The sequence below is a fragment of the Pelodiscus sinensis genome, chromosome 24, assembly GCF_049634645.1.
Source record: "Pelodiscus sinensis isolate JC-2024 chromosome 24, ASM4963464v1, whole genome shotgun sequence".
NCBI lineage: Eukaryota > Metazoa > Chordata > Testudines > Trionychidae > Pelodiscus > Pelodiscus sinensis.
Window position 1 is genome coordinate 15,354,158 of NC_134734.1, and position 16,454 is coordinate 15,370,611.

The 16,454-nt window shown below is 44.3% G+C and overlaps 1 protein-coding gene across 4 annotated transcripts in view; it reads left to right on the forward strand.

The window, feature by feature from the left end:
* The window catches only part of PI4KB (phosphatidylinositol 4-kinase beta), a 65,213-nt gene that overhangs the window by 12,570 nt on the left and 36,189 nt on the right, over nt 1–16,454 (forward strand). For 2 of the 4 annotated variants that reach the window (XM_075907997.1, XM_075907999.1), the window contains exon 3: nt 1,908–2,877. The exons of the other annotated variants lie outside the window; for them this stretch is intronic. In XM_075907997.1, coding sequence (XP_075764112.1) covers nt 1,936–2,877 — 942 coding nt within the window. In that variant the 5' untranslated portion in view covers nt 1,908–1,935. The remainder of the gene's footprint in view (nt 1–1,907; nt 2,878–16,454) is intronic. 4 annotated transcript variants of the gene reach the window in all.

Sequence of the window (16,454 nt, forward strand, 5' to 3'; positions counted from 1 at the left end):
GCAGCATGTGAAAATAACCATGTGACTGCTTGCACTCAAGTGGTTTATGTCATGGATTAGCAGATAAACATGGTATTCTCTCTTAGAAATAAATAAGCCAAGTAATTACATTAGCAGGGAAGTCTATTGTCTCAGGTCCTGTGCCCTGCCAGTAAAGATTGTGTAGGCTGTAAATATTAAGATATGGTCAGATTGTGAATGAATAAGATGAAAACTCTTCAGTGAACTTTTTCCACAGCAAATAATTCTCTTGGGTTTGAATGCAACTGTGAGGGGGCAGGAAATAAGAGTCCCACTGCAATACTTATATGTTTGAACAAAATCTTGTTGCATGGTGATTGTGAGCTGTCGTCTTGTACAGTATAAGCAGGTAAGTAAAGTGGTTAGAATTGCAGTAACAAAATTTTATTGAAAGACGTGTCAGTTTAAAATAAAATTTCCACTTGGCACTAAGGTTCCTTCTTTTTGGTTGACTCTAGAATATGTTGTTGCAGTTATGGTTGGCATGACAAAACCAGGAAGTATTTCTAACTCTTGGTTTAGCTTTATTTTTTTTAAAGTTATATTAGGAATGAATGTGAGTTGTAGGGAGTGGGGCATAGTTCTGGTGTCTGAGTGTGGAGCGTATAGTCCTGACAAGACTTGCCCTTTGCAAGTCACGTAGTCTCAATTTCTGAGAGTAATACACAGATAACACTTACCTACCTCCCAGGAGTGTCAGGCAACTTGGCGTTCAAAGTGCTAGGTAAGCGCTAAGTATTAATATCTGTCACAAGGGGAAATTAAAATAAAAGCCAAGTCGGGAAGGATTTATTACATTCTAGTTATGAACAAAGCACATTGGATACACCCAGCTGGGTCTATAAAGCCATAATCCCATTAATGGCTATTTAACCTTGCAAAATTCCTTTAGTGTAAGATATAAAAGGGTTTCCTGGTTATTTTATTTTGCTTTTTGTAAATCAAGGCTAGGTAGAAAGAGCCTTGAGAAGTCATTTAAAGGCCAAATGTGATCTATTTCAAGGATAAGCTGCATTGTTGTAAATTGTGCATATACTAGCAGTGGTTCCCAAACTTTTTGGCATCACGCCCCTTTTTTGATTTTTGAGAAACCCTCATGCCCCCCCTCCCAAAAAATAGCAGCAAAACTTGGGGTGGGATTAATAGGGGTGAGTGGGGCTGGGTTGCCTTGTGCGCCCCCCCCCCACGGGAATTTCTTCATGCTCCCCCAGGGGGGTACGCCCCCCTGTTTGGGAACCCAGGCACTAGAGGTTGGTCCTCTTGCAGCAGCACCAGCGTGTGTGCTGTCCTTATGCAGACAAGACCTTAATCAAAACATGTTTACATTAGATTTTCTCCACTCTAAATGTCTTCTGAGGCACATCCCAAAAAGTGTGCACCACATGCACCTACAGTGCTTCCCATAACATAAGAATAGGGGTCACAAAATGAAATTAATAAGAAGCAAGTTGAAAACAAACAAAAGGAAGGTTTTTTTTTTTTTTCATGTAGCGCACAGTTAACCTGTGGAACTCCTTCCCAGAGGATTTTGTGAAGACCAGGACTTTTAACAGGATTCAAGAAAGAACTAGATAAATTCATGGAGGTTGGATCCATCAGTGGCTATTAGCAAGGATAGGTAGGAATGGTGTCCCTACCCTCTGTTTATCAGAGGCTGGAAATGGATAACAGGAGAGGGATCACTTAATAATTTCCTGTTCTGTTCATTCCCTCTGTGACATCTGGCACTGGCCACTGTTGGAAGACAGGATACTGGGCTAGATGGACCTTTTTTCTGACCCAGTATGGCCGTTCTTATGACTGTGCAGAAGGTTAACAAGCAGATGCTTTCTCTCCCCTTCCCAGAATGGTGTCATTGACTACCCTTCATGTTCCTTTCATTTCAGCTTTGAAGTGTGCAGACTTGCCACTGCTATGGGTGACGCTACTGTAGACACAGCCGCTAGCACAGCTTTGGATCCATCATCCGGCCCAGGGCTGCAGGGAAATGGAGGGACTCCTCTCAGCGTCATCAGAGAAGGTGTTGGGGAGTTGGCGGTTATCGACCCTGAGGTGGCGAAGAAAGCCTGTGAGGAGGTTCTAGAGAAGGTCAAGCTGATGCATGGTGTCTCCTCAGACAGCGTAGCTAAATCAGATGATGGTAATGAAATGGAGAATGCTCCACGGACCAATGTGGGACTAGCCAATGGAGACGTCGGAGATGGTTGTGAAATCAAATGCTTGGACGATCCACCTGGCACACCTTCCAGAATTCAGGAGGAGGATGAGACCATGGCCAATACAGTGAAAAGTGCACGGAAGCGACAAAAGAACAACTCGGCTAAGCAGTCCTGGCTGCTCCGTCTCTTTGAATCCAAACTCTTTGATATCTCCATGGCCATTTCATACTTGTACAATTCAAAAGAACCAGGAGTACAAGCTTACATTGGAAATAGATTGTTTTGCTTTAGGAACGAGGATGTGGACTTCTACCTGCCACAGCTGCTAAACATGTACATCCATATGGATGAAGATGTTGGAGATGCGATCAAGCCCTACATTGTGCACCGTTGTCGGCAAAGCATCAACTTTTCCCTCCAGTGCGCCCTGCTCCTGGGTGCCTATTCCTCGGACATGCACATCTCAACTCAGCGACACTCCCGTGGGACCAAGCTGCGGAAGCTCATTCTCTCTGATGAATTGAAGCCAGCTCACAAAAAGAGGGAGCTGCCGTCTCTCACTTCAACGCCTGACATGGGGCTGTCACCTTCCAAAAGGACTCACCAGAGGTCCAAGTCGGACGCCACGGTTAGCATCAGCCTGAGCAGCAATTTGAAACGGACTGCCAGCAACCCCAAAGTCGAGAGTGAGGATGAGGTAATGTTGGAGACTCTTTAAAATGCTACCTTTCTGTGAAGGGTATAACCACAGCAGTGTGTGCGCTTTTGGGCCTCCTCTCATAACTCTTTGCTAGAGATTTTTATATGAACAAGTGCAAATGGCGTACATTTCATTTACCGTTTTTTTCCTCAAGCAAAGTAGCAATATGTGGTGTAGCCACAGCAGGAAAACTCAGACCCCATTTGTGCAGGAAATCTTTAGTGTAATAAAATACTTTGCCTTTCTCTAATGCCCTTTATCTGAAGGTCCCTAAAGGTGCCTTTACAAAATAGGTGCGTCTCATTCCCCTACTTTAATAATGGGGAAGCTAGGAGAGGAAGGATGACTGATTAGCTAAGGTAGTGAGCTGGTTAGCTAAGGTAGTGAGCTGAGATTGAGGAACTCTGGGTTTGGTTTCCAAGCCCTGCATTTCCTGTATGACCTGGGTAAGTCATGTAATCTTTATCTTGGTTTTGATGTTGGTACAGAGACAGCAGTTTCCTACCTACAAGGTTCTTGGAAAGATAAACTTCTTCTTGTTTAAGATATTCCAGTTGGGCCCGTATAAGTAGGTAGGTAGTTAAGTCACATAATTATTTAGTGCTAGTGTTACAAATAGGAGCCAGGCTCCTATTCCCCAGCTCTGAACCCTAGCTGGACTTCCTCCTATTACAGGCATGTCCTCTGTTAATTTATCAGATATATACAGGAATTCTTTGTGCCTGTTAGTTATAGCTACTATACATGGTCTCATGACCATCATATGAATGTCTTTCTCAGTGATCAGTCTCTTCTCTGATAAATTGGTTAATAAACGTAATCAGCGCATAATTAAAACACAGCTGGAGACTCATCTTTTGGTTACTTCATGTTTTTGTATTGAAATTGGTGTATTAGTGGCATACGTGCTCCTAGATATCCTGGAAACTCATGTTGGGAGGACATTGGTGTGGAGTTGCAGCCTTGATGCAAAGCACAGAATGAATATTTCACTCATCTGCTGAACTTTCATTCCTCATCTCTGTCATTTGCGTCAAGGAAGGAGTTGAAGAGAGATTCAGAACACAGGCTTGTTAATATCCAGGATTGGTGGGAGTGCACTTGTAGCTGAGTACATCAGGCAGGAGAAGGAAAGGCACCCAATTTCAGAGTGCCTGCCCTTCATTCCGGTGAGGTATTAAAAAATAATCCTGTGCAAAACAAAACTGCCTGTGTGCAGATAAACCCGGACATCTGCACCTGTTCTAATTCCCATTCACTGTCAAAAAGGGATGTCTGATGCAAATACCCTGATGCTTTTGAGAAGATAGCCATGGCATTTTTATAGGGGTTGACTTTCTTGTTCCACAAATTACCTATTGTAATGAGACCTCCTTTTTAATCGGTTCTTCTTTTCCTCCCACCATAAAGCAGAGAGAACCCAAACTGTTAAGCTGGAAGGGTTATGCTGTGTATGAGGTAATGCCAGATGGCAGTGTCTAGTGTTAATGCAATTTAATGTTAAATAGTATTAAACAAGGACTAAATCAAACTTGCATGCACATGTACATTTCCCTGTCATATTTTTTCCACTTCTGAATTAGGGATGTGAGTAGTCAAGTATTCGACTTCTTGCTTCCCCCCACGTGCTGCCTCTGTCTGAGAGGCAGCAAGGAGGGGACGTGGAACCTGGCTCCTACTACCTTTAAACTGCCAAGCTGAAGCGGGGGTAGCTTCTGGACTGGCGCGAGCCTGGTCAGAGCACCAACCCTTATTGACTAATTGTGTAGTGTATACAAATTGTATCGACTACACGATCAGTCAGTTACCCACTTAACAATCTTAACCTGAATGGCTCGCACAGGCTGGGTGCCTAGCAGAGTGATGGTAGTTATTCTTAAGTGTAGAAAAGATATACATGTGGGCCAGGATTTCTTTTAGCCTTTGCTACCATATTGTTATGTCTCTTTAGTGTGCTTTATCTGTTTTCCAGGCACTGTGTTCATTTCTGATGCTTTCACTGGAGCTACATTTCTTACAAAAGGAATCTAGACACTCCTGGCAGATAATCTTTCAGAATAAATGGATAAAGCTGTGTCCTTGGCTTTTGAGGGAGGGAAAGGATAGGAAAAAGAGCTGCTATGCTGCTTTATTCCATTGCTTTCAAATGACCTGGATGTTTTTAACCTATGTTCTTTGGGAAACCAAGGTAATGAGCACAGGTCGGATTTCCAGAGTTACAGTGTTGGTGGGTGAGAGGACAAGGAGGCCTGGTGTTAGAGTGCAGGTCTGTGAGCTGTGCTCAGCAAATTGGAAAAGCACTGCATCACTTCCTCAGCCTTAACTAAAGCAGCTGGAACACTCTCTTGGGGTAGTGAGTCATCGAACCAGAAGGGATGGTTCAGATGGCAGGGAATTAGGCTTGTTACACCTCTACATTACTCCACAGTGTGGCTGACTCAGCCCTTCATCTTTCCAAGAGAGATAAATTGAATTCCACACAGCTTACCAGATGTAGGTATGTTTGTCTGTTGTTCAGAGGAGACCTTGAAAACCAAGTTCTTCTTTGCTCTGTCTAGACACTGAAGTTCTTGTGGTTGTTTCTATAACAGCAGGGAGTTTAGCTGACATCCAGGGAGTTGAGCCCCATCCCCTCTGCTACACAGTCTGTTTTGCGAATGCCAAAGGGAGCTGCTTAATTCTTGTACGGCTAGAATTTGGGAGAGCTTTTTTTGTGATCCTTCAATAAAGGGACTCTACAGAACGATGGAGCATGCCTGCTGATGTAAGGGAGGAAGGGGGAAACTGCCCTGGAGCTTGGTAATTCTACAGGGCCCCGGGTTTGTGGCTGCTGCTGCTACTGCTGCACCATTGGCACCTGATGCCCTGGGCCCTTTAAATTGCTGTTGGAGCACTACAGTGAGCTCTGATCAGCTCTAAGGGCTATGGGTAGGTGCGCTGCACTCCGAATGGCACTGAAGGCTGTTGGGGGGGTTGGCATGGTGTGCTTGCTGCCTTGGTTTTGCCCCTTCAGGGATCATGGAGCCAGCCTCCTGCACCTTGCCCAGTGGCCTGGCATGGCTGTTGACTCCGCAGCCATGAAGTATTAATTATGTCAGTTGAACACAGCCTGTCCTGTTTTCCTAACTCTGCGAATTCGCATGTCATGAGGTAAGGGGAAGGCACCATATGGGTAGGGTGAGTGAATGTTTCATGTGCCTGACAGTTCACTGTTTGGTAGAAAACAGCTGGCTGACAGAAAGGAGGACACGTGGAAGTCTCCTTAGCGCATATTGGCTGCAGCTGCTCGCATAATGGAAACTGAAGCTTTCATCTATAATTTATGTAAAGCTGCACGAGAAGAGTTTCTCTTGGCAATGTTAAAAACATATTTTGGTCCAGAGGCCCACAAGCTTTTTAAATTCTGTATGTTCATGAAGGAGGCCTCGGCTCTCCAGGCACTTTAAAAACTTTCCCAACATCAGAGTATTCGAGAGGTTGGGTAAGATCCTCCATTTGCTGTTTAAATTCTTAGAAACGTTGTTGTCTTGGATTAAAACAGCTAACAAATGAACTATGAAAACAAACTCTCCTGCAGACTGTCAGTTGATTTTAGCAGGCTGCTTTTTAATGCTAAATATTTCTCAGTTACTCCCTCTCTGCGCTTGGGACAGTGTCAGTGCATGGGGGCTAAGGTGTTTGTAAGCTTTCCCCTCCCCCCATATTCATGCAGAACTCTCCCCTCTGGGAGCCAGGCTTGCTTTGATCAGGCTGCGTGGCTTGGGGTTCCCCCTGTGTGGCTAAAGCCCCCAGCCTGATCAAGGCAAGCTGTGGGTCATAGGTTACCCACCCTTGTGTTAGGAGAACTTTACCAGTAGTGAGTGCCTCAGAAGTGGAGACAGCAAAGTCTCCACCAATGACATGTCACTCTCTAATTCAGCCCTTGCTGAACTCATTTAACTTGATCATGAACCATAAGAAATTTTATCACTTCTGTAGCACTGTAATCTTAACACCTGGCTTTACAAACAGATGCAACATGTTTTCAATTTAAGTAAGGCAAATGCAGTACAGCAGTTCTGGAGAGGTTGGGTGTGGGGAATGAAGTGGAATGCTAGATTTTTGATTTAAGTTAAATCATTCAGTTAACTCTAATCCAGCCTAGGAGAATATTTAAACTAAAAACAATGGGAGGTGACTAACCTCAGCCTGTTGGAATCAGGAAGAACTGAAATGACTAATTAATGACTTTGTGATTCAAATATTAAGGGATGAATCTATAATTCAAAGATTATTGGTCTGCTATCCTTGTTTTATGGAGTCTAAAGTGAGACACACACTCATACTGCTTTTTGTTCACTCAGGCCTCTGTCAGTATTGGATTAAGCTAGTCCAGTATAAGCAGGTGTTAATACTATTTTATTTTGAATGCATTCCTTCCAGAGTATAATCTGATTGGATGTTTGTACAATCCGATCAGTTGCCAAGCAATCTAGCATGCTTCACAAATCTGGTTAGAGTGGGTTGAATGAGGGACTGGGGTAGAGAGCTCTGAGGCATAGTGCTACAACCCAATAGGTAAACAAGTATGTAGGATTTAGCTCCGTAATACTAGAGATAAGTTACCTTGATTTTTATGGTGAGACAATTGGGTTTCTTTAGGTCACTGTAATAAATCACCATTTCTGTCTGACTCAGGATGCTAAACCACTGCCCATTCCTCCTCCTCTTAAGTGCAAGTCTCTGCTCCTTAATAGCCTTCATCTGTAAGGAAGCCATGATATCTTGTGTGCATGTCAGATTAGGGCTCAGGGGCTTTGATGGAAAGAAGATGGGTCCTTTTGCTCCCTAGAATAATCAAGTGTCAGAATCAAGAAATTTTGAAATTAGATCTCTGTTCCCTCTGTCTTTCCCTGCACTCCATCGCCTCTCCTCCTCCCCCTCCCCCTAAAAAAATATTTTTAGAAGGTTTGATTCTTGAAAATATTTGGTTTTCTTAAATTATTCTTTGCACTAATATTGAACAGTCATGGAAATGGCTTTGAGGTGCCTTCTGAACTACAAGGTTGTGAATTTTCCTGCACCAACATCTCCTCATGCCTCTTTTCTGTTTATCCAGAATTGTGTTGTCTTTGTGGGAAACACCTGCTTTCAAGGGTTCATTTAAATATATACCATACTTGTTTCACTTTGGGTCAGATGGAGCTCTGGGGTAGCACATGAAGTTCCTGTTGAAGGCAGTGGAATTATACCAGGCATGAATTTGGCCTTTCATGTGCTGAGACTGTAGTGTTTTATTACTGCATATAATTCTTTCCGTTGAGAAGGGATATAAGCAACTGACTAGTTGACTATCTGATAAGCAAAAAGTTATTGAATAGTTGACACACTAGTGGACTAGTCACTCCTCCTCCCCCCTTGCTGCCTCTATCAGAAAGAGGCAGCGGGGAGGAGGAGGAGGAGAGGGTGCTGGGGGGAGCCGGCTTAAAAGCCGGTTTCCCCCCCAGCTCCATGGGAGGGGGCAGGGGTGCAGCAGTGGCACTCCACCTTTGAAATGTACAAGAATCCATTGCATGGAGCTTGCCCCAGGCTCCATACAGCATTTCAGTCTTTGAAATGCCCTAGAGTGTATGTTTTAAAGCGGAAGCACTGCATGGAGTTTGGGACCAGCAGTGGATTCAGGGAGTCCTCTGCTGGCCCCAGGCTCCATGCAGTGTTCCATCGACTATTCGATTAGTCGGTAAGGGCACTTCTGCTTTGAAATGTAGCAAGAATCCACCCAGCTGTTGCTACATTTCAAAGGCAGAAGTGCTGCCTGGCGTTCTGCCTTTGAAATTCACAAAAGCCCCGCTGGGGCTCTTGTACATTTCAAAGGCAGAAAGCCACATGGCACTTCTGCCTTTGAAATGTAGCAACAACCAGGTGGGCTCTTGCTACATTTCAAAGCAGAAGCGCTCTTATTGACTAATCGTATAGTCGATGGAAATTCTATGAACTATTTGATTAGTTGATTAATCTAATTTTAACATCCCTAGTGTTGAGATCTTCTTGCTTCAGTTGTCACGGCCCTCTGTATAACCTCAGTAGTAACCGTACATGAGGCATTATTTTAAGTGCTCTTGCTTGTGTTTCTTTTTAATTCTTGCCATGTTGTGCAGGCATAGCTGAACCTCGTGACAAGTTTTAATGGTATATGTTTGATCCTGTATTTGTTCCCCTTAAACTAGTGCCTGGGCTTTCGTAGCAAAGAGCTTCTAGGCTGAAATGGATTGTACTTGAAAACATTGCCACTTTGCATCCTTCTAGATCGGGGAACAGGCAATGGCTATTCCTACATAGGAAGTTTTGGAGACGAAAGTGCTGTCGGCGTGCAGAAGTCACCAACATTGAAAACTGGTTAGATCATTTTTTTCTGCCTCCCATTGTCAGCATTTCATGGCCACATTGCTAGCACCCTACTGACAGAGCAAAACAATGTGGGTAAGCAATAAGCATCCCATTGTGTGGTGTTGTAGGATGGCAAAGCTGATCCCTGCGCTGCTTGGGAGTTCCTTGTAGCTCCTAGTACTGAGGAATGCCAAAGCAGCACAGCCGTCTCTCCAGCCCTCCCCCTACAGCAGCAGCGTACCTGCTCACTCGGCTGTCAGATACTTCCTGGAGCTTTGAAAGGGGAGGAGTGCATACCTGCAAGGCAGTAGAGATCACACAACATTGAGCACAGCCATCAAGACAGGCATTATGGGATACTGGCAGAAGCCCGTTCCCTCGACAAAACAGAGTCCACATTGGCTCTTTGTCGACGGTTAAGGGAGGGGGAAAAAGACAAGACTTCTCATAGGTGTGTAAGTTTTTTGTTGCCGAAACCGGGTGTTCCTCCCCCCCCCACACCCCCAACAAAAGTCGCATTGCAGTGTAAATGCTCCCACTGTTTTGTTGCCAAAAGGCAGATTTTGGTGACACAACATGCTAGTGTAGACAAGACCTGAGTTTGCTTTTATCTTCTCTGTTCCTGGAATCTTTTCCTCATCTCTCCCAATTGAGTTATTTCTGATGCTTTCACCACCACGGGGCCTCGAGGTTTGCCTGCTCACCAGTTCAAGTGAGCGTCCAATACTATCTATATGTGGACACTAATTACAGTTACTTCGCTAACTTAATTTTCCACCTGGAGAACTTGAGACCTGGACACCGGATAACTTGCTGTAAACTGATTCAAGAAGCAGAAACAGAAGACAGTGGTCTACTGTCTGGTGCCTGCTCCGTTCATAGAAAATGATCTGAATGAAATGTCTGAGAACATCCTGTAACAAGACAAGATTCCTACCATTTTTGCAGCAAAGAACCTATATGATACAGGTGTCCTTACAGTTTTAGAGGTGTTGCTGTTATCTGTATCTTCACAATGTATGTTTCCATTGGAGTTTCCCATTAAGTACTGTCTACAAAACTTCTCCTCCTTGCCAATCAGCATTCCATGCATCAGAGATGGATTCTCTGCTCCTTCTGCATGAGGAGACTCTTTGGTTCTTTCCCCATTCTTTTCCTTTGTTGTGATCATCACTGTCCTTCCAGTCACTTGAGTTTGCAACTATGGTATTAGTTTTTTCTTTTTCTTCCTTTATGTCATGTCCAAAATTCATCCCTTCCCCTTTATCCCTGGTGGATTGGAGATGCCAAGACCATAGGGCCAGGAAGCAATGTGATGTGCTCTCTACAAACTGTGAACCTACTAACCAGTTCTTGTTGCAAAATGGTGACTTACCAATGGGAATTTTGTCAAGGGTCTATAGCACCTATAAACCAGCCTAGTAAAATTATACTTGCTGAGGGAAAGTGACTGCCTTTCGACAGAATAATAATATATTGTCAAAAGTGGGGACATGGACCTTCGACTTTGCAAGATCAGGTGGCAAGAAATCGGCCTTAATACATTCGAACTCGTCTTATAGGTAGACAGTTCTCGAACTTGAACACCATTTGGAAACCATCCTTGCTTATTAGCTATGGCAAGGATTTTTAGAAACTCCAAGTCACAATTTTTTTTTTTTTTTTTTTTTTTTTTTAAAGGCCATGCCTTCCCTTCTGCCCTCTTTTTCTCAGTTGAAACGTCTTGCAATCTTTTTTGGCTTTGCAGCCTTTATATGGGGAGATCTGCTTGTTCCATTTCTGGGAGAACAGTTGCTGTGGTGGCAGCTTTTGGAATGACATCACCATGCTGGCAGGGTACAGAGAGGCTGCTGCTTGCTGACTCAATGAATATGTTGAGCTAACTGAGATCACTTCGCAAGCAGAGCTCCTCTGAGTCAAATAAGGTGGATTTGGGCAATTCTGTTAAAACTGATTTGCCCAACTCTGTCTGGTCAGAGCTGATTCTGCAGTGAAAGTTATGACACTGCTTCTGAGGGGTAGCTTGCCTTTTGTTGCAAACACCAATTATTGTTTGTAAGCGGAAACCAGCATGACTCATGTCAGTTCATTAAATTTCAACAAAACTATGCCTGTCTTGCAGGGTACTCGAGGCCTGTCATTGACCTCGGGTAAGGCTTTTTATTTTTCTGGGAGGTAATGAAGATTGAATTTAAAGCGTATGAAATTTCCTCATCAGCCGATGAGTTTCATTTCTGGCTTTGGTTAAATAAAGAAAAATGTTGTTTTCTCAGATGCTCACCAAACAGGATTTACTGTACAGATGCAGAACGTTCTCCTGAGCACCCTTAAAATGGGGTTTGTTGCAAAAGTAAAGAATGCTTTCCTTAATATGCAAAGGTGTCTGCCTCAGTTTCCTCGTGACCTTTCCTGTAGCTAGAGCTGGCAATAATGAATAGTATCAATGGTAGTGGTACATTCATCAGTTCCATAGCAGATGTTTTGCAGGTCTAGCCTGCTGTTCTACAATATTTTGGTATTTGGAGGCTTGCATGGCGTTTGTTGGCTTGAAAGGTCTCATCTTTTGGTGATCTGAACACTGTGCTCAGAGAGGGGGCTGACAGTGCTCATTTTCAGCATCTCCTGATATTTCTATTTATCATTTATGTATCACCTTTTTACTTTGGAAACACTAGATACATTAATCCATACAGCTACCCTCTAAGGTAGGTAAGTAAACAGACTCCCTCTCTCAACAGCTCTGCTGGTTCTCTTGATTTTTGCCAGCCCAGGGTCCTAACGCAATTCAGCCAATGCTCTGCAGTCTTGAGCTTGCAGCTTTCATTAGTATCGTAGTTTTGATCTTCCACGTTAGCGCTTCAGGTATCCATCCCATAATTCAGACCTTCTGCAGCCCTCTCCCATTTAAGTCTTCTCTATAAACTCCTAGCCCTTCCAATGCACCTCACTTCTGACTTCCGTTAAGTTCCAAGAGAAGGACCATTCTTTTTGTTTTGTCTTGTTACAAGAATGATGTGATCTTGGTCCATGAATTGTGGGCCCCATTGCAATACAAGCGATAATCCATATATTATCAGACCACTGAGCAATGTGGGTTTTTTGAGGGGAGAGATTGTGGACATAAATCACTAAGAACATAGCTTCTACTTCCAGAGCTTAGTTCATACAGGGTCTTTTTGGAGTTATAGTATGTTTTAATAAAAACTTGAGCCTTGTCTAAAGTCACTAAGCAGTATTTTTGTCTTCAGTATCATCTGACAAAATGAGAGAGCTCTTGTGATGAAGGATAGTGCTGCATTTTGTTAGGCTGTTTAAAGAAGAGATCCAGCTTAAATTCCTCCTAGAATCTTTGTAATGGAGAAAACAGCAAAGAAGCCTTTTCATCTGGCTCATTTGCTCCATCTTGCCCGTCCCTCCTCCTCCTCCCACCCACAAGATTTTAAAAACCAGAGAGCAAAAAATTCTGATTTTTTTCATCTAATTCAGTGTTAAAATCTTCTACTCTACCTGTAACTTTTTTTCTTTAACTGTACAGGCAGTCCCCGGGTTACGTACAAGATAGGGACTGTAGGTTTGTTCTTAAGTTGAATCTGTATGTAAGTCGGAACTGGCGTCCAGATTCAGCCGCTGCTGAAACTGACCGCCAGTTCTGACTTACATACAGAATCAACTTAAGAACCCCAGGCGTCCCCAAGTCAGCTGCTGCTGAAACTGATCAGCAGCTGATTCCAGGAAGCCCGGGGCAGAGCAACTCTGCCTCGGGCTTCCTGTAGTCAGAGCTGGTCAGTTTCAGCAGTGGCTGACTTGGGGATGCCTGGGGCAGAGCAGCTGGGGTGCTGCTGGGTTGCTCCAGTAGCGCTGCTCCTCGGTGCTACTGGACCAACCCAGCAGCACCCCATCTGCTCTGCCCCAGGCGTCCTGATTCAGCCGCTGCTGAAACTGACCAGCAGCGGCTGAATCAGGACCTGGGGCAGAGCAGCTGGGGTGCTGCCGGGTTGGTCCAGTAGTGCCCAGAGTGGCGCTGCAGGACCAATCGGCAGCGCCCCAGCTGCTCTGCCCCAGGGTCCAAAACAAAAGCCTGGTCTGCTGGGGGGGGGGGGGCACACTAGCTGCGCCCCCCCCCCCAGCAGACCAGGGACACGGGGAGCAGAGCCGCAGCGGCAGCGGGGTGCCGCGCCTCTGAGGCTTTGCTCTGGCAAAGTCTGAGGCGCGGGACCCCGCCGCTGCTGCCGTTTCAGTCCCGGTGCCTGTGGTCTGCTGGGGACCGTCCCCAGCAGACCACAGGCACTGGGACCGAAGTGGCAGCAGCGGCGGTTCCCCGCGCTTCTGAGGCTTTGCTCTGGCAAAGCCTCAGAAGTGCGGGAACCCGCCCGGTGCCCCTGGTCTGCTGGAGACGGTCTCCTGCAGACCAGGGGCACCGGAGCAGCTTACGAATGGGGCTTTCTCGCCCCGGAGCTCGCAGGTAGCAATCCGCCACCTCGACCTCCGGGGCGAGAAAGCCCTGTTCGTAAGTGCGGATCCGACATAAGTCGGATCCGCGTAAGTCGGGGACTGCCTGTAGTCCTTCCCAAGCTCTTTCTGTGAACTGTGAGGAGTTGGTTCTTGGGGTCCTGACAGAATCTGCTCCTAATTTAGTGATATGCACATAAACAGAATGATTATTCGAGCTGGTTCAACAAGTAATATAACACTTTTAATTAGAAAACTAATTGAATAATACTTAAGAATTTAGGCTGCCTGCCAGGAAGTAGTATTGAAAACCACAGGTTTTAAATGTCAGCTTTCTGCAGTCGGTTAGAAACATTTTTTCTTAGTATGGCAAAGTAACTCAGAGCTTTGGAGTAATCCCAGTTTGAAAAAAAATGTACAGGCTTTGATATCGGTGTCTTAAACAGCATTAGCAATATTTTAAGAAGTAGCACTAGAGAGTTGTATAAATACAACTCTCTCTGCACTTTATATAAAAAGTAATCCCCTAGAAGTATTCTGAATCTAAAAACTGCTTTTTATCTTCTCCCAACCTTACTGTCCTAGCATCCATGATCTGGTTCCCCTTCCCCTTTTACAACACAAGTGTATTAGTTTTGCAATGCATCATGTAACATGGCGCTAGTACAACCATAAAAGTTATATGAACAGTAAGGAAAGGGAGGAAGTGTGCCTTGGTGTTACAATCTTGGAGACCGGCATGATGGGCAGGAGAGCTCAGTTCTGTTCTGCTAGTGTCCATGTGATCCTGGGCAGATCACCTAGCTACTTAGTGCCTCACTTCCCCATCTGTAAATTTGGGGTGCACCTGGGGCATGCCATGTACTTGGTTAGAGCCTCTAAGCACTATCATTTTACAGTTAACAATGGTCAGATGGTCCCTTCCCTAAAAAGCATAATCTATTAAGGGAGAAAGTGCTAGAAGAACCACTGTAGGTACCAAGTAAGACAGGGGTGCCCAAACTTTTTTCAAAGAGGGCCAGATTTGATGAAGTGAACAAGCGTGAGGGCCGACCATTTTGCCTGACATTCTTTGAACCATTAAAATTAAATGCAAATTAACTATTTTATGCAAAGTTTATTGCAAACGGCATACTTTTCATTTCGTCACATGGATGACAAATCTAAACAGGTGTTAAATCACTCTGCCTTTCATATCTGAAGGCCAGATGAAAAAAAAATCCAGGAAGCTGAAATATATGTCAGGAACATTGTAAAGTACGTTACATATTATTGGTAATAAAGGTTGTCTGTCAACTTTTAAGTTCAAAAAATATGAACAGGAACATAACACCAAGTATACATGTTGTGTCCAAATATATTTATAACTGATTTAGACCAACTGACATTAACTGAGATTTTACAATGTATTCATCTCAATACATATGGATTCGTTGGGGGCCATAAAAGATAGATATTGCCAAATTACCTGTGGAGCCGTATTAAACCGGAACACGGGCCGCAATTGGCCCGCGGGCCGGACTTTGGACATGCCTGAAGTAAGATGATTTGGGTTACCACTATTAAGTAGTGCAGCTATAAATGTTGTGAGATCCTGGCATGAAGGAATCCTTAGAAGTGAAAGTGTCTTTTAAATGAAACCAGGCATGTCTAGCTTTATATGTTTTACAAAGATCACTTACGTTATTTTTCACTACCATGATAACTGTGTTCATTGCACAGCAAGCTTGTGCTGAGTGTTATTCTTAAATTTTGTGAAACTGTACCAGAGGAGCCTGATGCTGTAAAGTTCTAAGCAGTTCATTAGAGGCACTTATATCAAATAATCAAAGGCTGCAAGTATCTATGAATGTTCTATGATTTTTACGAGACAGTCCAGAGAATTTAATGTTCAAGGCTTCTTGTTGTCTGGGTGACAAATGTGGAAATTTATCAGTGATTCACAGGTGTCACATCTATACCACTGAGTTGCTAGGGAAAGGAGTTGGCTTTTGGCCTGCTTTGAACACACTCACTTTCCTTTTTTGTTTTCAAAAGCATGTCCTGGCTACCTGAAGGTTGGCTGGCAGCATATTAGCACAAACGGACCGATACTGAACTGAAGCACCAAGTATAACAACGCTACACCTGGGGATCCATGAAGGGCAGAGAATTTCCCCTGCCCTGCTAAAACCCACCATCCTGGAATAAACAAACAGGTGGGACATCAGATAAAGCTGTCTATTCTAGTTTGGATACTTGCAGTCTTGGTGCCTCTTTGGCCACTTATTCTGGAAAATCAGCTGCTTTTCTGGAATAAGCTGCGAGCTGTCTACACTGGCCCTTGAATTTCCGGAAAAGCAACGACGCTCTACTGTACAAAATCAGCCGCTATTCCGGAAAAACTATTCTGCTCCTGCTCAGGCATAAGTCCTTATTCCGGAACACTGTTCCGGAAAAGGGTCAGTGTAGACAGCCCAGTAGTCTTTTCCGGAAAAAAGCCCCGATCGCGAAAATGGCGATCGGGGCTCTTTTCCGGAAAAGCGCGTCTACATTGGCCACAGACGCTTTTCCGGAAAAAGGGCTTTTCTGGAAAAGCAGCCTGCCAATGTAGATGCTCCTTTTCCGGAAAAACTGAAAACGTAATAGTGTTCCGTTTTAAGCAGTTCCGGATATTCATGCCAGTGTAGACACAGCATTTGTGTCTGGAGTATGCACCTAGATAGAGGTGAGAATGCTGTGAGAGTGGGATATATTCCTGCTAAGGAGCTGCTGAGCTG